The 23,540-nt window shown below is 37.9% G+C and overlaps 3 protein-coding genes across 4 annotated transcripts; 2 read left to right on the top strand and 1 right to left on the bottom strand.

Moving 5' to 3' along the window:
* The first annotated feature begins 278 nt into the window (after nucleotides 1–278).
* On the top strand, nucleotides 279–18,295 carry mor (SWI/SNF- related protein mor). 2 transcript variants are annotated; one of them, XM_076128251.1, is made up of 20 exons: nucleotides 279–530; nucleotides 996–1,115; nucleotides 6,925–7,038; nucleotides 8,560–8,728; nucleotides 9,945–10,099; nucleotides 10,775–10,918; nucleotides 11,195–11,322; nucleotides 11,568–11,674; nucleotides 12,008–12,135; nucleotides 12,566–12,747; nucleotides 13,070–13,211; nucleotides 13,452–13,572; nucleotides 14,183–14,325; nucleotides 14,736–14,925; nucleotides 15,246–15,400; nucleotides 15,597–15,714; nucleotides 15,969–16,130; nucleotides 16,940–17,158; nucleotides 17,354–17,456; nucleotides 17,650–18,295. In XM_076128251.1, exons 1-20 carry the CDS (start codon nucleotides 414–416, stop codon nucleotides 17,789–17,791), a joined length of 2,859 nt encoding a protein of 952 aa, XP_075984366.1. In that variant the 5' UTR covers nucleotides 279–413; the 3' UTR covers nucleotides 17,792–18,295. The 2 variants fall into 2 exon arrangements, with proteins under 2 accessions (XP_075984366.1, XP_075984368.1); XM_076128253.1 differs by having other exon boundaries at nucleotides 6,925–7,029.
* Nucleotides 1,594–4,358, bottom strand: LOC142982012 (regucalcin-like). The gene is made up of 6 exons (XM_076128255.1): nucleotides 4,176–4,358; nucleotides 3,764–3,899; nucleotides 3,293–3,496; nucleotides 2,589–2,807; nucleotides 2,171–2,283; nucleotides 1,594–1,914 (listed from the first exon to the last, which is right to left on the bottom strand). Exons 1-6 carry the CDS (start codon nucleotides 4,260–4,262, stop codon nucleotides 1,666–1,668), a joined length of 1,008 nt encoding a protein of 335 aa, XP_075984370.1. The 5' UTR covers nucleotides 4,263–4,358; the 3' UTR covers nucleotides 1,594–1,665.
* Nucleotides 18,296–18,345: 50 nt separating the features above from the next.
* Nucleotides 18,346–22,533, top strand: LOC142982011 (regucalcin-like). The gene is made up of 6 exons (XM_076128254.1): nucleotides 18,346–18,670; nucleotides 19,425–19,584; nucleotides 20,071–20,268; nucleotides 20,721–20,939; nucleotides 21,646–21,761; nucleotides 22,228–22,533. The coding sequence occupies exons 1-6, from the start codon at nucleotides 18,572–18,574 to the stop codon at nucleotides 22,465–22,467; spliced, it is 1,032 nt and encodes a 343-aa protein (XP_075984369.1). The 5' UTR covers nucleotides 18,346–18,571; the 3' UTR covers nucleotides 22,468–22,533.
* Nucleotides 22,534–23,540: the final 1,007 nt, after the last annotated feature.

The raw sequence follows: 23,540 nt of genomic DNA on the forward strand, positions 1-23,540 counted from the left end.
ATCAGTCTGATATAGTCTTCTTATCAATAAAGTTTAGTTTAATAGAAGATCATATTAGACGGATCATTCTTATGAATTTCTACCTTTAAGCAAGTACAGAGCTAAGTCGATGTAATGCTCTTTAGCCAAACTCAATTCACGAAATAATTAGATAGCAACAGCCATTTCTCTTTTTCTTCGCTGTGTCCTGGCAATAGCTTAGTAATTAAATTAGAAATTCGGAACGCAGATCTTTAAAATAAAATCTAAGTATTTTTTTTGCTTATGGTAACACAGTGTTGTAGATGTCAAAACGTGAATAGCGACGCCGTGTAGGCTTTGTTTTTACTGTTTGTGATTTTTACAAAAATTACTACAATATCGGCAAAATATCTCTGTTTAAGTGATTGGAAGCATTTACTAGTGTTCTAAAAATGGCAACTATAGGGCCTAAGAAAGATGGAGGGCCTAATATTGAGTATTTTCAGTCACCGGAGTCACTTGCACAATTTGACCAAATTCGCGTTTGGTTACAAAAAAACTGTAAAAAGGTTAGTAAATTCGATGTGACATACATCATTACCCGCTTTAGAAACTACTACCTCTAACATACTCAAACTTTCGACTGCTGTTTACGTAGTTGTCTGTGTTTCTATCGTTACACATTTTTGTAACCCAAAACTGCCAAAACGGCCAAAACCTGTTTATTTGGGTACCAGTGATCTTGAACTAAGAATTTGTAGCTACAAAACAGTATTCGAAATATATGTCGTCGTTCAGTTTCGAACAATTTGTTAACTCAGATCGTGAAAAAGATTGATCTATTCAGGCTATGAACAAACTGGTTTCCATGAGAGGATAGTTATTTAGTCTAAGATATAAAAAAACAAACCTATAATACCATAATTGGAATGAAATATAAGTCTATCTTTTATAGTATAAACATAACATCACTGTAAAATAGCTTCACATTCTTTTGTAAAGGTGGATATTTAATGTGTGTCATTATATTCCAGCATGTGCAGACAGATCCACCAACAAAAGAGGGCCTGGCTCAACTTGTCATACAGCTCATTCAGTATCAAGAAAATAAACTGGGGAAGAATGCATCAGATCCACCATTCTTGAGGCTTCCGGTAAGTTTTATCAACATAATATTATTAATAGGTACTGTAAAATGGAGTAACTTTAGGAAAATTAGGGATTAATTTGATAATAGTATTAAATAGCTCTCATAAAAAGCTTCTGACAAGTTCAATAATCCAGTACTTGAGTGTAAACATTTCTGTGAATAAAATTTTATTTAGTTTAAACACTATAATTGAACTTAAACATCCATTTTTAACCCCTAAATGTTGTAATTAAAAGTAACCCTATTCTACCGGAACTTATACATATTTTATATCTATCTGATGAGAGTTAGTGTTATTTTTCATATTCCATAACAATGTACAGACAGTATAGCCATGTGAACTGTTTTTTGATAAATTTCATTAAAATTACATGGATGGTTTTCTCAAAATTTGTCTGAGAACTAATACATTTTCATGAAGCAAATGTGGATTCTTTGCTTTTCTTTTTAATGTTAAGGGGTTACACCAATGATCAGGCATATGAACAACTTGACAATGTCTTATAATTTATTTTAAACAATAACATACAATAATTCAAAGTCTTATTAAAGGATCAGTAATTTGCTGCATCAGGGAAAATAAATTGATTTTCAGGCAGTCCTTTAGATCCCGTCCCTTCAATAGCATACAGTGAGCCTGCTTCTGGTTGTGTGGTAAACTCAGCTTGGGTTAATCCTTCCCGACTTGTTGTAACAAATAATGTGGATAAATCATGGCCACCCCACATGACTGATGTCACTTTTGCAACTGGCAGCTTGTGTTGTTCCAATAGTTTACCAGCTCTGGAATCTATTTTGATAACCTGGAACAGAAAAATATATTGCACCTGTTTGTTCTTCAAAAGAAATATTATATGATTTTGAAATACTAATTATACATATAAGATAAGGGTATCAACAAACTTTCATCTTGTGAGTTGCTTTATTAAAATGAAAGTAAGAGTGTGCTTTAAACGCAATATTGTCAGCTAAGAATCCTAATTTGAACCACAGGTAGCTGATTTGTAGTAGCAGCTTATAGGTTTCTAGAGCTAGTAGCTCATGAAAAGCTTTTTTTACCTTCCATCCATTGAAGCAAGCAACCCACAAGTTTCCATCACTGTCAATAGTCATTCCATCAGGATATCCTGTTACATTGTTTGCTTGAAAACTGAAAAGTGTTCTCCTGTTGCCTGTAATGAAAAATTGTGTTAAAATTAAAGTAACACTGGCAAAGCTGGCAGACGTTTTCTATTGTCTTTACAATCGTACTACAGATAAATTACACAAAATATAAGCTTGTACACCTAAACCTTTTTTCATTATAAAGAAAGATTTTTAATACTCAGACTATTGAAAACGTTACAGTTATATCTTTAGCAGTTTTTGAATTAATTATATCCAAAGGGAGAGAGAGATAAGCAACTGGGGAATTTATTATATTTATGTAATATCAAATTAATTCGTAATCCTATAATATTGTATTAACGCAACTTACGAACTGATCCGTTCAGTAGATCGAAATCGAACACATCAATGTTTCTGGTTGGTGTGTCTATGTAGAACATGAATTTGTTGTCAGCGGTCCATGCAAGACCATTGGACGTGGTGACCGGTCGGACTTTGGGCACTGGGTTAAGATAGTTGGTTGAGTCCATCATGTATAAAGTACCCTGGTCGGGTTCCACAGTTTCTTGTACTTCTTTGCCCATGGTACCTAATAATAGAAAATACAAATTAATTACCCCAATTACAGACACAGATGGTATATCGCAATTATTTTGTGTGCTATGGTTCTGATAGATACCTATATTACGCGGCGCGGGGTTTTGTTTATTAACAAGAGAATACTTTGATAATATTTCTAGATAGCAGTGTATGAAGTAATGTTTAGGTGCATCCCTTTTATTAGGGCATAAAAAAAATTACAAATGCGCTATTAAATGTTCTAGCTCTTAGGCGATTTACCACCCCCTTGACATGGAAAAAAATCCGTGCTCGCTATCGCCTCCGTTAGAATCCTATGTTCTAGCTAGGTCATTGCTATGTAAAAAAAATACTTACAATGTAGTCAACACTTCGGTAATCCTCCAATAGATATTTACCGAAAATATTACGTGACCGCAATCAAGATCGCAAGTTCAATGTTTTTCACAATATTTCCTTAAGAAAAGATCTAATGCTAAAAAGAACAATACGAACCAAACCACAGTCTGCCGTTAGCGTCGACCTTGCCGTCATTGCACCTGTTGTCTGGCAAGCCTAGGTCGACTGCACTGAGGAGTCGCAGCGCACTGTCGCCTTCTGGTGCATCCCAATTGAGCAGGTATTGCTCGGACCTTACTGTTATAAGTATTAGTTTAGGATTGTCTTTTACTGACACCACAAGAGATACTGGTCCGTAACCTGTAACAGGACAAATAAATTTCAAGTTTCACACGAAAATATATTTCGCTTATTCTTAAAATAATATTATTCGTGCATAAGTATTGCTCATTATTGAACACACGTTTGACATAGTCTTCCATTATAATTAAACCATTGTATATTAAACACAATAGTTTATCTAACTAAATTACTAAAATAATAAGACTACCTCGTAAAGCAATCGTCCAACAATATTGTTCTTTACATGACAGTTTCAATTAAGTAATATTGTGTGTATAAACATACTTATGTTCCTTGAAGTGATGTTGTTAGTTTCGGAGTCAAGTTTGTACACTTTTTGTCCGCCGATGTCGACCCAGTATAGAGCATTCTCTGTTGTAGACCAATGTGGACCCTCGAAATGTCGGCCCCCTCGTTGTATCTGTACAACAGAATTGATTTTTAATTGGGTCATTAGCAGTTGTTTAGATAAACAATAATTTTAGAACAAAGTTTAATTGTAAACATTCTTGAAAACCTTTAGGTTCCCACGCGCATTATAATATTCTGTTGCGTCTGTTACCGCACGCAGGTAACAATTAAAAACATTCAACAAGCACAAGTGCAGTTACTTCAAATTTTGATTCAGTGATTGTGAGCCGTCACCAAAAAATAAATATTAGTTAAGCTAAATTGTTCAGAAATAATATTTACTTACATTTTTTATCAGCGGCGTAGTCGCTCTAAATGCTAAACAATTCACTATAATGAGCGCAAATACGAATTCTCGTATTAACGAAGTCATGGTTGCTTAGGTGGTCGGTCAGCGTGAGTGACGTCCGCCGTGTGCGGCGACTTGCGCGGTTCTTGTGCTGTCTTAGCTGCAAGGAACCGGTTACTAACTGCCGTTCATGAACAAGTGAATGTATTTTGCATTATACTCTATGTGGATTATATACCTACCCAGCGCTTATCCCGTCATCATGTGATATCGAACATACATCAAACTATCTCTTGAGAATACTTACATTCGTTTTAGAAATCTTATTATTTTATCAATACCATGAAAATAGGTAGGTACCTACCTATATTGTTATGGAAAAACGTTAATGTAAATTGTATTTACCTATACAATTGAAATTTCTAATTAATATGTAAATGTGAACTCAATTGTGTAGAATATTCCATATTTTTCAACATCTGTAAGTATTTTGCGAGGTTTTAACATGATTAATATTCGATTTAGTCATCAACTTGACAAAAACCATCCACGTGATGTTCAATAATCCATAACGAATATCAATGAAGCTTTAGTAGTGAGCGCACAGTGCGAAATGTTGGAAAGGTTGCACGCTAAGGTGGCGCACGTTCGGTTACTCGGTCACGGATCGAGTTTCACGAGTCTGCGGAAGTGTGACCTCTAACAAGGTCTCTAATTATTATGTGTCAGCTTAGGAAATTGCTTCGATCGTTTTTCTTTTCGACTTTTTCCCGATCTTGTATATTGATTTTTTACTACTGGTGGTATAAAAACGATGAGTATGTCTTTGTAATAAGACTTTTCAGGATTCTTAATAATATTTTAAAATGTTTATAATGTAGTGTCGCCCTAGCTGGTATTCGGTCACGGCGGCAGTTTCTTTGACACCGGTCTACGGTGTAGGACTTTCTTATGGTGTCCAAATGTGTCCATAACACCCAGATACACTCTCTATTCAATCGCTTTATAGCCGCATGTTAGAGAGGTCAGGTGGGGACCGACGGCTTTACGTCCATACAAAAACAAAATGTTATATTACAGTTTCTTAAGTCGAAGTGGCAGTAAACGGTTTAAATTGCGCCTTTACTTTAAGTACATGAATACAGGAACTGATTACAATATGCCCTTGTTGCCTTGGTCAGGATTACCGCAATTATACAACCATTATCATGGCCTTTCACTCGGACCTATTAAGCCATCTTAAAATGTGATTCTGCGGGGTTACGAGTTTTAATAGCCTTTAATGATTTTCGTCGCCAACACCGTTCATTAGTTGCACATCGTACGTTATAAATTCGATTCCCACATTGAATAAATATTTATGCATGTTTATCCATTACTTCGCGACATAAGATTGATTATTTGAAAAGACATGTTTTTTTGTTTCACCGTTTTTATCTATAGTTTTTTCTGATCATCTAACTAGGACTGCCATTAGCAGCATCTTAATATAATTGACAGTTTATTTAATGATACAAACATAGGTATCATTTTGCAATGCCAAATGGCCCATTGTAAAGTAATTGCCTCCTGTTTCCTTATAGAGCTTACAATAAAGTATTTTAGTAACTCAATCGTGTCTCCCACCTTGAACTTGCATTTGTCGCAGTCAAAACTCTAAACGTAAACTACTATTGACTAGCAATATAAGTCAAAACTACTTTTGACTGAACAGGTTGGTCAAAAGTAGTTTTGACTGGAACAGTATTCAAAGTAGTTTTGCCAAATGGAGCTTGTCTAAAATACCTTTGACTAAATGTTTTTCAGTCACACAATAAACACTTTATATACCTAAAAATGTTTTGATAGATTCAGATCAGATCAGATTAGATTTTCTGGTCATAATTAATTTGGACTGATTTTGCTAGTCAATAGTAGTATTGACTGATTTTGCTAGTCAATAGTAGTTCTGACTGGTTAAGAGTTTTGACTGCAACATATACACCTAGTATGTTTGATCACGGAGCAAGTTCCTGTTGTTTTAACGTCGCAATATCTATACATATCTATATCTGTACATCTATTTCTATATCTTCTCTATCTATCTATCTTCTACACATATCTATCTTTCTATCTAAATATTATAGAGCTGAAGAGTTCGTTTGTATGAACGCGCTAATCTCAGAAACTACTGGTCCGATTTGAAAAATTATTTCAGTGTTAGATAGCCCATTTATCGAGGAAGGCTAAAGGCTATATATCGTCACGCTATGAGCAGAGTGCCAGTAAAAAATGTTACAAAAACGGGGAAAATTTTGACCCACTCTCTTATGTGACGCAAGCGAAGTTGCGCGAGTCAGCTAGTATATCTATAAACATTGCACGCGGGCGTAGTCATGGGCCAAATCTTTCATATTTAAAAATGGGATCTAAACTAATATTGTAAATGGTTGGTTTGCATGGTTTGTGTCGTATGGTTAGTGGTGTGTGGTTATGTTGTCGTATGGTTAGTGGTCAATCTAGTGTCAAAGTTGTTCAAGCTGCCCGAGGCCTTTGAGGTGGCTTAACGACTGTTATCTTAAGAGATTACAAGCGGGTCCGACTTTTTACTAGCCTTCCTAGGCACGCAGACGCCCAGTTCAAATATGGTTCATACACCCATCTATGGAATGACAAGCGTTGCTTAACCCACAGATCTTTTACCGACCGGGGCGCCTATTTTAAATAGTTTCTATAGTGTTTTCAATAGTCTATTGTTATTTTTCAGATGAAAGTGTTCATGGACATGAAGCCAGGCGGGTCCCTGTGCACGGTGCTCGCCACCATGTTCCGCTTCAAGTCGGAGCAGCGGTGGCGCAAGTTCGACTTCCAGGTCGGTAAGGTATGCACCTCCCCCGCACGCCCGCCTCGCTCACCGCCGCCCCCGCAGCCCCTCGCAGACCCTGCCAGATCGCCAGACCTTGCCACCACGCGGCTCTATAACAATGCATCACTTGTACTGTCACTACATGCGTCTGATTATATGTAGCTATAGATTTAGATCGCGGATACTGCCGCGTAGAAAATATTTTCTTTAAATAGGATATCATGTCCTTCCCCAGAATATAGTTGATCACCCCGCCAGAAGTCATTTACATTGATTGAGCCAAACGTAACAAATAGAGTTACTTTTGCTTATAGTATTTCATAATGTCTATGCACATTTTACCCTTTGCTATGTGAGATAGAAAATGCTACGGTTTTAATATGACCAGCAAATAAACCACCAGATATCCTGCTATAGATTTTTAAATATGTACTTGTAAATTTTTTAAAACACCTATCTAAGTTACTTTCTGTAAATAGATCTATAGGTGCCTTTATGATATTCTACCGCAATTATTCCAGTCAATAAAGGTCAGCGTTAACAAAACGAATAAAAAATACTTTTAAAAGATCACATCAGACGCATGTTGTTGCTAGTTCAAATGCACGAAATGAAATCAGGGTTTCATAAATATATTAACAAAAAGGTACAAAATAACAAACTTTGGTATAAATAGTAAACAGTGTTGAATTGGAATAAAACTTTACTATTTTTGCTTGTTGTTGACATGTAGCTATTCAATTTTTTACTATTATTTTATTTTAATTTGAAAAATTTTAATATAGTAAGATAATTTGTATTAAGTTCACAATTTAAGTTGTACTTAGCACTTAAATTTTTAAGTAAGTTATTTAGTGATGTGTTGTTATTGATCACATTTTTCCTAGATCACACACACGGGATCTGTTGTAACATTGATGATTCTTCTCTTGCTTACGAGGTAGCAGTTCCAGTTCTTCATACTCGTACCATTTCATGCAAGGGTTCATTATGTTGCCAATACTTGGAATACAAAATGGTTGAATTGTGTGACTGTACATATTTGTGGGAACTTTCAATAACCCGTGCATTGTGTGTGTGTTGTGTGATAAATAACCATAACTTTATGTTTTGTCACTAATACAATGTGGGACTTCTTGAATCACCTTTACTACCTCTGCATGCGTAAACTTATTTTCTTCCAAAATTTCAAAATAGTTCTTACTTAAATTTTGTTCACGTAATAACGTTTGCAAAGCTGTCGTATTAAAATTTGCATTAATTAATTTGTTACAAAAGAAATTTGAATATGTCTCTCTATGCTTAGTTCGATAATAAAAGAGAGTAAACAGTGAAAATTATATACCTGCCACTATGTGTATTTATTAATTTTCGATGGAATATTTCATTTTAATAACAAAAGATATGTTAATAATACATTTTATGACGTCAATTCTTATAATAAATGTAAGATATTTTAATAAGAAACTTAAAGAATAGAACATGAACTAACACAAGTCCTTGTTTCTGGTCCCTCCCCCACTCCTACCTTTACAGAACCCGTCGCGTAAAGACTTGAACGTGCAAATGATGATGGAGATCGAGTCCTCTCTGCTCGGCGCTGAAGTGATCCGGTCACCCTGCGTCTACATACGGCCTGACGTCGACAAGGCGACCGCTAACAAAGTGAAGGATATCGTTGTTAATCACCAAGGAGAGATCTGTGGTAAGATATTTCATGACTATTTACTTTTTTGATGATGTTTTGTTCTATCTGTGGTGTGGAATTCTCAAATGTATTCCTATTTCTGGAATTATATTGAGTTTATGATAAGCGTTATTACTTTCATTAAATCGTTACTTATTTGAGCAATAATCATTTTAAATTTGTATACCAGAATCGGATCACCACTTGGCTCATAGACTACGCCTTATGTTAGTTAACTGATAAACTGTTATTAAGACATTGGGTGAATCCAATTTTAACATGGATCTCTAAAATACGACATTTATTGCGGTCTATTCTAGAGTCTGCATGTATAATTAAATTATGTATAAAATTAAATATCTCTCAGTAAATATGTATTAAAGAAAAGTTCGTCTTTTACATATTATTTGAACAGGTTGATCCATTTTTGTACTATTCGTAATATTTTTGACGTTGCCATATAGGTTTTATCAAGTTAAAACTAGTTATATACAAAGTCTACAATTCATTGTAAATATCAGTGTCTTTTGTCAGACAGTGGTCTTTTGTAGAAAATAAATTGCGTGAAGAGTAGAACATTGGTTCTGGCATTGGCATTATGTATGGAGAAATTCTTTGTCTCACTGCCTTCAGGACATTTGAGGGCCTTTTTAGGGCTAATGCTAATGTCTAGTCCTAATTATTATTATATGATCTTTGCTACCAACATTGTAAATAAGCAACGTCTTATATGAAATGATATGTCAACAAAGCAGAAGTTTGTAGGGACCGTAACAAGTGGTATTCTTTTTCTGTGTACCTTACACTATGGGAACAAGGTGTAATTTCATACGTATGTACTATGTATGATACGGCAAACACTAGCGAGGACCTGTGGTATTATTACTTAAACTTGGTATTATTAGGAGTCTGGTCTGGTGATAAGACTAATATTAAACCTAAACAAGCGAACGATGATAATAAATAAATAAATTTAACCGATTAATGTCCCATTGCTGGGCAAGGGTCTCCTCCCGTAATGAGGTAGGGGTTAGGCCTTGAGTCCACCACGCTGGCCAAGTGCGGGTTGAGGACTTTGCATGCCCTCAATAAATGTATTAAACAAATTTTAGGCATGCATTTTTTAAGATGATAATATATGATCATACTAATGATATAAAGTTCAGTACCATTCCTTACAATTTAAGAAATATTCAACATGAAAGTAGGTACCTTACGTATACGTATTTTACAGAAGATGAAGACGAAGCGACGCACATCGTGTACCCGAGCGTGGACCCACTGGAAGAAGAGTACGCGCGGCCGGTGTTCCGACGTGGCAACCACGTGTTGGTGCATTGGTACTACTTGCCCGACAGCCACGACACTTGGGCACAGGCTGATTTACCGGTACGTTATATATACGTACGTTAAAACTGCACATTAACCTTTCATATGCCGTATCCGCGCCGCGTCAAAAATGTCCCATCTGCCCCGTCATTTTAAACGCGCGTTGCGTCTATATCGCGCAGATCTACATAGATCGCATAAGAAGCTTAAAAAATTGGCGCGCAGACCTACGTTCTGGCATACGAAAGGTTAAATAAACACTCGCAAACATTCTACTACTTTTACAGTCCACAATCTAGGTTTCGTTATATCTATTCATCGGTCTGGTTTATCCGTATGAATTGGTATGCTAATCTGAACGTAGGTAAATCTGATTGCCAATATTTTACATATCATGAAAATAACTTTTTACTTCCATCATTTCGTATATCACACTCCATCTGTCAACAGACAACACCATATCTAGTTAAGCCTCTCTTTTGGAACGTAATCAATTCAGAAAATCGTTTTCTCACGAATATAGATAGAGATAGTCTAATCCGCTATCAAATCTTGGATAGAATTCAAGTGTTCTCGGTGGTAAGTGGTCTAACCCCCGGTTTCTGAGGTACATTAAGCGGTAGTTTATCTATTCAATAGCGTTTAATTTATATGAGTTCAAACGCTATTGAATAGATAAACTACCGCTTAATGTACCTCAGAAACCGGGTATTAGTCATTTATATTTGTGCATAGGTGGATGTTCCGGAGTCGGTAAGCTGGGACTGCAATAGAGCGGAGCCGTGGCGCGTGTCTGCTACGTGGGTGCTCGACCTGCCGCAGTACAATGAGTGGATGAACGAAGAGGACTACGAAGTCGACTCCAATGGCAAGAAGAAGGTATAACATACACATCTTCATAATGCCTTTACTTAAAAATATTGGTTTTAGATTTTGTATTTACGAAAATGTTATATGGTATAATTATGTTTACGCTTATATCTGCTCTCACTTGCACGTATCATAGTGCAAAATATAACTTTTACATTTAGCAAAGTGTAAGCTAATAGTTTTGTTGCCCATATTTATTTGACTTTAAACGTTACCTAACCAATACATTTGTATAGTTCGTAGCTACTAGTTGCAATATTAATTTCGTACTCTATTATTTTCTAGGTCCACAAGATGCGTCTATCAGTCGACGATTTGATCCCGGGCGCGGAGCCGTCTAGTAAGTCTAAGAAGGGCAGCAAGAGGAAACGTTCTCCGTCGCCACCGCCACAGAAACATGGCAAGAGGAAGAGGTAAACACACCCAAAAATATTTCCATAATAGTTTATTTAACCAAATGCTTTGCCGCTACTTTGCAGGGGTCTCCTCGAGCGAGAAAGATGTATTAAGTTTAGAGTCCACCATGCTGGCTTATTATGACTATTACTATTGTGGAAGCAAATCTTTTACATACCTTAGTTATTATAAATAGTTATTGTTATTGCTAGGTATAGTAATATTTTGTGTGCAAATTAATTATCTTTTTTGTTTTGTACAGCCGTATTACAAAGCGGCGAGAGAACGATGTGGATGAGGAAGAAGACAACGCGTCAAGAGACAACACTGACGCTGTACCCACACCGGAGAACGACAGATCTACTGAACGTAAGTACAAAATACAAGTATTACCGAATATCTATATAAATAGGATTCAGTTTTTTGGTCTACCGCTCACATTTTGGCAAAGATTAATTTTTGTTATGAAAAGCTGTTAAATATTTTCTTTTAAAAATCTTATTAAACTCTCCAATTCTGTTCGTAACGGTTTATGTTAGGTATGGGTCACAATAATAGTACAATAGGTGGAATTCGATCGCATCGCAACGAGTCTTGCGATCAACTTCTGACACCTGACTACAATAGACTACTGAAACCTATAGACTAAGAAATCGCTCTATTCTTATTTGCCTATAATTCTAATTATAATGTGTATGACAGCGGCCCCCGCTTCTACCGGTCCAGCGCCGAGCGAGTCCACAAGCGCGGCCGAAGCACCCAACACGCCCGCACCACCGATGGATACTCATGACGATTCGCAGGGCAAACATTCCGATTCTAACACACAGGTACTTCTATATGCTATCAGTTACAAGTTACGAACTATACTCAGGTCGTTATAAATATGCAAACTACGACATAATCAAAAGAATCATAGCAATATGACAATGTGTAAGTGCAAGCGAGAGACTCCGATAAAATGACATGATCAGTTCGCACGTTTGAAATGGCTCGATTATAGCAAACAATTTTTTACTAAACAGTTAAACTAAGCTTTATTGTATAGGCAGTGAATGTTTTTACTGTACTACATTTATGAAGCTTTTTTATGTTAGTCTTCATTAGCGTTTTTCTAAAGAAAGAAAATGAAAGTAGAATTAGAAACTTATTATTATCGGTATTATATTCAAGAGGTATTAGTTCGGCATAAACTACTACGTACAGTTATTCTTTGTGCATTACTCTAACGGTAATTATACTAACGATTTGTTATTATAGGAAATGCTGACTAAGGAGGAGTTAGAAGACAACGTAACGGATCAGACCCACCACATCGTAGTGCCGTCTTACTCCGCGTGGTTCGACTACAACTCTATCCATACTATTGAGAAGCGCGCCCTGCCGGAGTTCTTCAACGGCAAGAACAAATCCAAGACTCCTGAGATCTATCTCGCTTATAGGTAAAATCATTTTATAAATCTGTTTGGTTTAACGTAAAGGATATTATTATGTTATATAATGATGTAAAATGTATTTTTGTTTGTGTCTATAAGCTTGTTTCATAGAACTTTACTTAGGACTTGTTCTACGATACAAGTGCATTTATAAGCTACTGCATACGAATAGCTCTCTTGCGTATATGAACACCTAAAACAGGTATTTACGACGGTATATACAAATACGGGTACGTATACGTGCGTGCACGTTAAAGTCTTAACGAGAAAAAACAAACTCCCACACGCTGGGTCTTAAAACGCGCTAACGTTGAATCTTTGTTGACAGAAACTTTATGATCGACACATACCGTCTGAATCCCACCGAGTACCTAACAAGCACGGCGAGCAGGCGTAACCTAGCCGGTGATGTTTGCGCTATCATGCGCGTGCACGGCTTCCTCGAGCAATGGGGACTCATCAACTATCAAGTAAGTATATTATGTGATTATCATAATACAGTAGTGAGTAATGGAATATTAACCGATTCTTAGCCTATATTGGCTATCCTCTACCTATACATAAGGCAACCAACGCTGAAACAAATATTTGTAGATTGGATGTGTGTGAGTCGAACTTACGATATTTCTGTGTATAATAATTGGTCAAGTTATTTTTAAAATGTTTTTTTTTGTATAACCGCCTAACCGCTCTTTTTTTTCATCGAACAGTTGGAGGCAGAATCTCGTCCCACGGCAATGGGACCACCGCCTACATCTCACTTCCACGTACTATCTGACACACCGTCTGGACTGCAACCGCTTGTCACCAGACCTACACAGCCACGCCCTGGTATGTATCAATTACTATTAGATCACACATACACACAAATATTTCCCATAGGGATATGTAGAGAGCAGAGAAATTATACTTAGATCAACTACATAATTATATTGGATGGATTCCTCCTGGCACAGGTATCCATATGCTTAAAAGGAGACGCCACCAACTGTATAACATTGTATAATCGTGTAATAACGAAAATGTTATTTAAAAGTAGCTACTTAAAAATAATAATGAGAGACCAACAAAACGACAATCACTCTGTTTGTTATATTATATTTTTGACTAGCTGACCCGCGCAACTTCGCTTGCGTCACATACATAAGAGAGAATGGGTCAACTTTTTCCCGTTTTTGTAACATTTTTTACTGGTACACTGCTCCTACTGGTCGTAGCGTGATGATATATAGCCTATAACCTTCCTCGATAAATGGGCTATCTAACACTGAAAGAATTTTTCAAATCGGATCAGTAGTTTCTGAGATTAGCGCGTTCAAACAAACAAACAAACAAACAAACAAACAAACAATCAAACAAACAAACTCTTCAGCTTTATAATATTAGTATAGATGTACAATATAATACTAACATTATTTTCATTATTCGTGTTTTGTTCTAGCTGAGAATGTACCGAAGGTGGAGCCCGGTCTACCGAATGGCGCCGAAGCGGGTGCGGGCGTGGTGCCGCCAGCCGCCGCTGCCGCTGTCAAAGCTGAACCTGCTTTGGACATTGCTGCTGCGCCTGGACTGAAGTTAGATCAGGTATGACACTTATCAGTAAAATGTTGAATACCTGTACTTCGATTTTCTATACTGTCAAGTGGCAAATGTCTCAAATTACTTAAATACTTCTTGCATATCAATTTGCTTCAGGCGCTGATTAGTTTTTCGTACAAAAATTGTCAATTGCGACTAGGTCAGTCGTTAGCCTATATTGATAGGAAGTATCTACGTAGTTAATTGTTTATCCAGATTTATCGGGATTGAGACGTGGAAGTGTACAGTTAAATCAGTCTGTGAAAGACCTAATGTAAGAAAAAAATAGGACCTATGATTTACTTCACGTATACTGAATTATGTTTATTTTCGTGGGTTCCTATTGGTACGATTAGTCTCGTAAGGGGTTCTGTAAGAAGTTAGGAATGTGTTGTAATGTGTTTCGTTGTGGCCAGTACCGCGGCGGCGCGCGCGGCCGCGAGTGGACGGAGCAGGAGACGCTGCTGCTGCTGGAGGCGCTGGAGCTGCACCGCGACGACTGGAACCGCGTGGCGGCGCACGTGGGCACGCGCACGCAGGACGAGTGCATCCTGCACTTCCTGCGCCTGCCCATCGAGGAGCCCTACCTGCACGACGCCTCCGCCGGTAACTGCCTCCAAGCCATTCTTTCTCATGTCATATTTCCCTTGTCATATTGTCAAAATCATTTTTCGAATTTATTTAATTTTAATAATTTTGTAGTATCGAGTACTTTACTTGATACTACAAAATTATCAAAATTATAGTAATAATTATGTAGAAGTTATAAGAAATCATTAAATCAATGATCAATGCAGAATCAATGATGTTAACAACAACATAACAGTTTTTAATTGTTGACAACAACAATTTGAAAAGCTTTTTTGTAGTGTAACAATTTAATTGCAATGTTTTACATTATTATTAATACATATCGTACCTTTTAGGTGGTGTACTAGGTCCTCTAGCATACCAGCCGATACCGTTTAGCAAGACAGGCAACCCCGTGATGAGCACCGTAGCATTCCTCGCGTCGGTCGTCGACCCGCGCATCGCCTCCAAGGCTACTAGAGCCGCTATGGAAGAATTCGCTGCTATAAAGGTTTGAAACTACTCTTTAATATAGTCTACAATGTATTTGTATTTTTTTTTAGAAAACAATTATTATTCGTTTAAACTTAAATGTTATTTAAAGCTGGCTAATACTTGGAGTGATTTCTTTTTTTATTTTAGGTATAATTAATAGCTGTCTACTTCTGTTTTTGAAATGTGTGATTAAAATTGCTTGTGTTTTGCAGGACGAAGTGCCAGCGGCGATGATGGAGGCTCACGTGAAGGCGGCGGGAGCTCACGGCCCCGCGGCCGCGCTTGCTGCCACCGGCATCGCTGGCACCGCGCCTGAGCTCGCACCCACCGGTAACATACTTTACTACGTACTATATTGCTCTTTCTCACACTCCCCTCTTTACTTACGTTACTCTATTCCTTTATTCCAAATGGTATTGATATTGAATTATGCTGAGAGTAAGCGAATGGCATTGTATTGATTACAAAATACGCTCCTATAAAGAAATTAAAAAGACCAAATCCTCTGCGGCACATAGTCGAGATAATATAACGTTGACTGTACAGTCTTTCAACTCTCACTACACATTTATTTTATGATGTAGAAGCGAAGAAAGAAGGCTCGTCGGATATCAAGGCGGAGCCTATGGAAGTGGAAGAAGGTGAGGCTAAAGTGAAGGAAGAGCCTGCGGAGACGCCAGCCGCCGCTGAAGCAGATAAGGAACCTAAAGACGAACCCTCGCCGCAGCCCGGCAAGGAACAACCTGGTGAGACAATCATTCTTTAATACAAAGACTAAAAAAATGTTATAAATGTCAAACAAAACTACAGTTTATAATTCCGAACTACTAAACTGCAAATGTAATGCTCGGTACTGTTTTTTTTTACCCGTATTTTTTTGCGAATCCATACTAATATTATAAATGCGAAAGTAACTCTGTCTGTCTGTCTGTCTGTCTGCTACTCAATCACGCCTAAACTACTGAACCAATTTGCATGAAATTTGGTATGGAGATATTTTGATGCCCGAGAAAGGACATAGGCTACTTTTTACCCCGGGAAAATGACCTATTTCCCGGGAAAATTCAAGTGACGAGCGAAGTCGCGAATAATCAATATTATAATGACTTTGAAATAACAAAATTCCGTTGTCATGGCAACTGTTTTAATAGCGGATATGCCTTAGCGCGACTTTATTATATTAAGAGATATAAATAATTTTGAGAATATTTTTCGTGAAAAAAAAAAGCATATTTTATATCATCACGCTACGACCAATAGGAGCAGAGTAACAGTAAAAAGTGTTACAAAAACGTGGAAAATTCTGACCCATTCTCTCTTATGTGACGCAAGCGAAGTTGCGCGGGTCAGCTAGTTAGAAATATATGTAATGAATTTGCCATTATTTCAAATACCCAGTAGTTTGTGACAGTTTTGTAACAGAACGCCAACGTAAAAAAAGGGAACCTTCATCGTTAACAATGTCATTCATACTTTTGCAGCAAAAAGACTAACTTTTATCACCCATTGTTGGGACAAAGTATTTTGAAATTGACACAGCTATAAATTTGTACAGAAAAAACGGAAGCTCCTGCGACAGTGGACGCTAAGTTGCAATCCGCTGCGGCGGCGGCGCTGGCTGCAGCTGCTGTCAAGGCGAAGCACCTCGCCGGCGTCGAGGAACGAAAGATCAAGTCACTCGTCGCGTTACTGGTGGAGACGCAAATGAAGAAGCTGGAGATTAAGTTACGACACTTCGAAGAGCTTGAAGCTACCATGGAGAGGGAACGTGAAGGTAAATCATCAAGAGAAAGATATATCTGTGCCCAGTGACTTGTGATTTTTTGTTTTATTAAGTTTAGAACGCATGTTGTACCATTTGTTTTTTTACGTAATAAATTAGTCAAACTTCCTAGTTAATTACCCATTTTAAAGGTTAACCAGATTTAAAATAGTGGTATTTTTTGTAACGTGAATTAAATTTTGTTAGGTTTGGAGTACCAACGGCAACAATTGATTCAAGAACGACAACAGTTCCATCTAGAACAACTCAAGGCCGCCGAGTTCCGCGCCAGGCATCAGGCACATCAAAGGTTCGTGAAGATGCTTGCATGCAGAAACATATTGTTTATATTATCATGACCCGTTTTACTGTTTATTAGGACGTGCATATGACAATTTAATGTCTAAACTTATAGATCTACTTATTATCTTTTTGAATAGGCTTCTAATTGAATAAAATATTTGTTTATTAGACAAACGTTTAAGAAACATTGTCATGTGCAGGCTGCAGGCAGAGAGCGGCGCAGCGGGTGCCGCGGGCCCGGTGGGCGCGGGTGCTGCGGGCGCGGGCCCGGCGGCGGGCGCGGTGGCGGCGGGCGCGGCCCCCGTGGCGCCGCCCGAGGCCGCCGAGCCGCCGCACGCCTAGCGCGCGCCGCGCCCCGCGCCCGCCGCCGACGCCGAGCGGACGCGCCTCTGAGCACCAGCCGACAGCTGCCGTACTGCACTCGACGACGCGTACTCCCATTACACCCCTTTATGTTCAACGCTTTTGTAGCTCTGATGTCGCCCCTCCCCCGACACCCTCCCAGTAGTGATTGCAAACGAAAATGTTCATCGAATTGTTTGGTGAATTTTGAAATAAGATTGTGCCGCTCGTCGGGTGGATGGAACTTTTTAGTAAAGAACCTCATATGTCCCTAAACTTAGATCGCGTCGATGTAAACTTAGCGTTAAGGTGAATGTTATTATAAGAGACTTCAGAATCATTATTATTAGTATGGTATCGATTATGTGATGGACGAATATAAGTGAGCGGTGAGCGAATGGAATGAAGTTAATATAATTATATTCTTAGTTATTTAAGTAAGTTTATAATCGTAGGAAACATTGTGCATAACGTGACGTTATGAAATAAAAAGTATGGAAACTATGGTGTTGTTTCGCTTCACTCTCTCCTTTTGTAGTGCGTTATCGGCGGTTAACTGTTTACACAATTGCAAAGATTTTTGATTCCAGCAATAAAACCACCACACTCGTCTTTTTTAAACCGTTTCACTGGCTTCCTATGTTGTGGCAACATCACTCGATAGTAAGCCGCAATACTCGCGAGCAGTAGCACACAGCAGTCTAGTAAATGAATTCTTTAATCATTCAAATATTAAATATATTTTTTTATAATAACCCAAATTATCTACCTTTTTAAATAATGGTTGGAAAAATAAGTTTATTCTATTTAGGTATAATTTTAAAATGTGTCACTGCTGCAGAAACCCAAGATCCGCAGCAATTTTATAGAATATCTATGGTGAGTAGCTAGTTATTACTTAACTAGTTAATAAAAGTTATTAGTTTATCATCTATAATATTAATGTAAAAACCACAAACGTTTAATTTCTAGCAATGTAGTAACGAAGTCTCTTATTTAAAGAGTTGGGATTGTTATTATCTTTATTGATTACTGCCTAAGCAAGCACTAATTGTTTATTAAACAATTGATAGTGTCCCATTTTAAATCACGACGGTTTAGCACGCAAACTGTCAGCAGTAAAACGAATACTGACGATTCTTTAATGCTCATTTTATGATTATTTAATTTAAGTAATCATCACCATTTTCATGATAATAATGTCCTCCTATCCGATATACGGCTACGGCGGTCAGTTTCATCGAAACTGGTCATCTGTGCAGGACTTTGTTTATAGTGTCCAAGTGTGTGCACAATACACAGGTACACTGTCTATTCCATCACTCTCATAGTTTGGTGGGACGAATAACCGACACGACCAGTGAGAGGTCAGGCGCAGGACCGACGGCTTTACGTGCTCTCCGAGGCACGGAGGTCTTCGACCTCAACTTCCTAACTCCGGGCAATCTCTAAGAAATTCTTAACAGAAAATCTCAGAAAATACTTTTTGGCCCGACCCAGGATTCGAACCCGAGACCTCTCGCACCGCAGTCGCATATACTACCGACCGCGCCACAGAGGCAGTTAAAAGTGTCATGATAAAATTCCCTTTTAGATAATTATTTACCTACTAGTCTTATAACTTGATTATCAGGTATCATCGCATGAGAATCCCGGCAGTCCCGCTCTATTCAGTCACGGTGAAAGTCCAGTATGGGATCAGGAACTGCAAAGCTTGTACTTTGTGGACGTGCACGCAAGCAAAGTACACCGACTCGATTATGCGTCGGGAAAAATTCACTCTAAACGTATTGGTAAGATGCTAGTAAATCAATCAATTTTCAGCCTCAAATTAAAAGCCTATTGTCTATATCGTGGCAGGTTAAGAAACTCCGCTATTATTAAGTATATGCCAAAAGAAAACAGGAAATCCGGATAGCACTTTGCCGGAAAATCCGAATAGCACTTTGCCGGACCCGGGATTGATCTTGTTATCATTAAAATGTCCTATTGCTGTACAAATGTATTCTCTCTTCTGTATCTAACTTTCTTTGCCTTGGTAGATTTCTGGCTATCATCAGAGTTTTCGAAAGGACAGCATCTTTATTTCGAAAATGAAATTAGCTTTAAGGTTCCCATCACTACATACATAGTTAAAGTGTCTTTCCGCTGTCTGTCTCCATGTATACTTTGACCTGTAAAACTGCGCAACGGATTTTGATGCGTTTTTTTTAAGATAGGTATAATGATTCAAGAATGTTTATGTTGTTGGTACACTACTAATGCCTTCTTATTTCTAGGGTATGGAGAAGTAAACGTACTGTCTCTAGTATCGGGGTCACATCGAGTTCTTGTAGCGGTTCGTTCTTCTCTATACTTGCTGGACTGGACGGTGGCCGGCGACGCAGCGCTGCGGTTGCTCACCACCGTGGACCTGGGCATGCCTGACAACGTCATCAATGAAGGAAAACCTGACCCCGAAGGACGCTTCTGGGCAGGTATGTTGAAGATTTCTTATCAATGTCTTGCTTGTAAAATTTCCCACTTACTTGCTTACTTACTCCGTTGGCTCAACGACTCAAAGTGTGTCGGCCTCCGACACGAGAGAACGCCACTGATGACGAAGAATATTAATAAACAATATCCAATAACTTAAGTTTAATAGATTTCAAACATAGCACACAAAAGTAATGAATAAATACATAATAAAAACACAATGAATTAATTGTTAACTTTAGTGTTTCTACTATAAAACCACATAATATTAAATTACTATATTATATATAAAATTTATGACAGAATTAAATACTTACATGTTAAATTTTTCGTTTTTGTGCATCCCAAGAGCGCATTTTTATCATCAATATTTTTTTCATATTTTTATGACCAAATATAATAACTTGTATTTTGCGTATTTTATTTGTCAATGTTGTGGACTTTGTGTCATCAGGAACTAAAGGTCCTCAAGTGGGGGATGACGTGACGCCTGACAAGTCTACCTTATACACGATAGAGCAAGAGAGTTTTACAACACCGCGCATACAACTGCGGCCCGTGTCCATATCAAACGGTCTCGTGTGGTCTCTCAACAACACTGTCATGTACTACATCGACTCCACCACGCAGAAAGTTGAAGCTTTCGACTATGACGCTCAAAGGGGAGAAATTAGTAAGCACGTTTTTATCTAAAGATTATGAAAAAAATATTATAATTTATACGTCCGTTTCGTATCTCGGAACTACAGAGTCCCGGACATTTGGAAGGTGTGCGTGGGGCCGAAGCCAACATATAGAGGCCCTATATAGATGACTTTAATTTTTAACTTTATATGGTGACACAATCCGGTGATATTTTTTTTTTAACCCATTACTGTCCCACTGCTGGGCAAGGGTCTCCTCCCGTAATGAGGGAGGGGTTAGGCCTTGAGTCCACCACGCTGGGCAAGTGTGGGTTGGGGACTTATTATTATTATTTTATTTATTACTGGTTAACATGGTGTCAAAGTTATCCTAATTGATAACAACTGGGACCGACATTTTACGAGCCCTCCGAAGCTCGGAGATGCTGAACTCAAATATCACTAAGCGGCCACCAACTACGGAATGTTAGCGCTGAATGTTACTTAACACATAGATGAAAGATATATGTATACCCAAAACGCGTTTCCTGTTACAATACAAACGCCACTGACTTATGTGTAATTATTTGTTTATATAAAAAAAAGAAAATTAACTATCTTAAGTGGTACATAAACATTCTCCATAAATTTGTATCGATTTATTTTCTCACCAGATGAACAAACAGATTAAAATTAGGTAATACACCGAGACATTGTTATTTTTTCTGTATAATTATTGTTATAACATTTGTACAGGTGGTCGCAGAACTATTATTGATGTTTCCAATTACGGGTACGAGGATGCGATACCTGATGGAATGACTATCGATGCACAAGGCAATCTGTGGGTGGCACTCATGTTCGGTGGCACTGTAAGTAGACTTATGTACTAACCTCAACTATATAGTTGAGGTTAGTCCTTGACCCCTTTTCTCCATAATGATAATAGTTACTCGTGGAAGTAAATTTTTTAACTTAGTAGCCACCTTTTCTATTTATAAAATTACTAAGAATTTTTAGAGACATTTATTGGATTACTTGATAATGATGATTTATCATCATCGTCACTCTCGCCTTTAAAACCACGAATAAAGATGTTTCTTTATTACAAAAACTCCTCTGTTTGACGCCACCTAAATCATCGGCAATAGCAGCGACACAAGCCAATGATGATGTTGACTAAGCATGCCTTAAAATGATGGCGCATTTCTTGAGGGCATGCACCAACTCACACCTGGCCAGCGTGGTGACCTCAAGGTCTAACCCCTCTCTCAATTCGAGAGTCTTACAGTGGAACAGTAACATGTACAAAAATAAAATAAACATTTCTTTTACCAGGTCTTGCACATAGATCCCGATAACCGACATATAATATTCGGCTACAAGCTGCCAGTCTCACGTGTGACGTCAGTATGTTGGGGCGGTCCGAACCTTGACGAGTTGTTCGTAACCACAGGCCGGGACAGCCAGGAGTCCACCCTCGAACCGCTAGGAGGAGCTATATTCACGATTAGAGGCACCGGCAGCCGCGGCGTCCTTCCTCACATGTTCAGATTCGATAATGCAGATTTCTATTGATCAAATTATTTTTATTGTTATTAACTGTACTATGTATGGAATAAAGAAGTCAATATTTTATTATAATGTTGTATTTTTTATTGTATATCCTTTATGGATGGAATACATAAATAAACAGCATTTCTTCGATTCTTATTTTTAACTATGGCTGCCTCTGTGGTCTCTGATACAAGTTTATCATATATAGTAGACTATATCATAATGTTTTTTATACGGTCATAAGGTCTCGGGTTCGATTCCCAGGTCGAGCAATGTGCTATCAGGTTTCTCTAATCTATACTAAAATACTTTCAATAATAGCTCAAAGTATAGTAACGCGACGTCAAATATAGCGATAGGCTCGCCTCCTATTACATAGAACTTGTTGTTATAATGGCGAAACGTGGATGTATTTCATACATTTCTGCCTACATCGACTGATATAACAGGCTTGATGATTTAGAATAATTGCCATCATGTTGTGACTAGCTTGGCATGAAGTCTTGTGGGATTAGTATTGGTGGAATTGGCAATATTAGGTTATGATTCGCACGGTCAGAAGTAGTTTATGCGAATGCCGCGCAGAGGTCTCGGGTTCTTTTCCCGTGTCGGACAAAGAGCTTTTGGTCTCTTCTAAGAATATTTCTCAATGTCCAACGTCTGGTAACGTGTCCGGCAGATAACAACAGGCTCGTCCCCCATTACATGAAAATGAGATTGTGATTAACGAAATGTACGTGGGTGTATTTTCATACACCTCTACTACACCTTCAAGAGTAAACAGGACTTATGTTTTGTATGTTACAGGTGCTGATAATTATGCAAACTGTTGCAGTGTGTGCATAGGTGCATGCCCAGGCACCAAAAATTTTTTTGCTGTATTTTTAATTTACTTAACGTTGTTTTTCTTCATGCCAGAATATTGAAAAAACACCATTTGCATCAAACTTTCAAGGATGTCTGCAATAGTACAACTAGTGCAAACAACTGCTTGTAGCTGCAAATAATGATCATAGGGCGAAGTTAACAAATAATATCCTAAGCATTAAGTTTTTGTTGTTGGTCTTTCATCTCTATACTTGTTCCACTGGACG

This window comes from Anticarsia gemmatalis, chromosome 21 (assembly GCF_050436995.1).
Source record: "Anticarsia gemmatalis isolate Benzon Research Colony breed Stoneville strain chromosome 21, ilAntGemm2 primary, whole genome shotgun sequence".
Classification (NCBI taxonomy): domain Eukaryota; kingdom Metazoa; phylum Arthropoda; class Insecta; order Lepidoptera; family Erebidae; genus Anticarsia; species Anticarsia gemmatalis.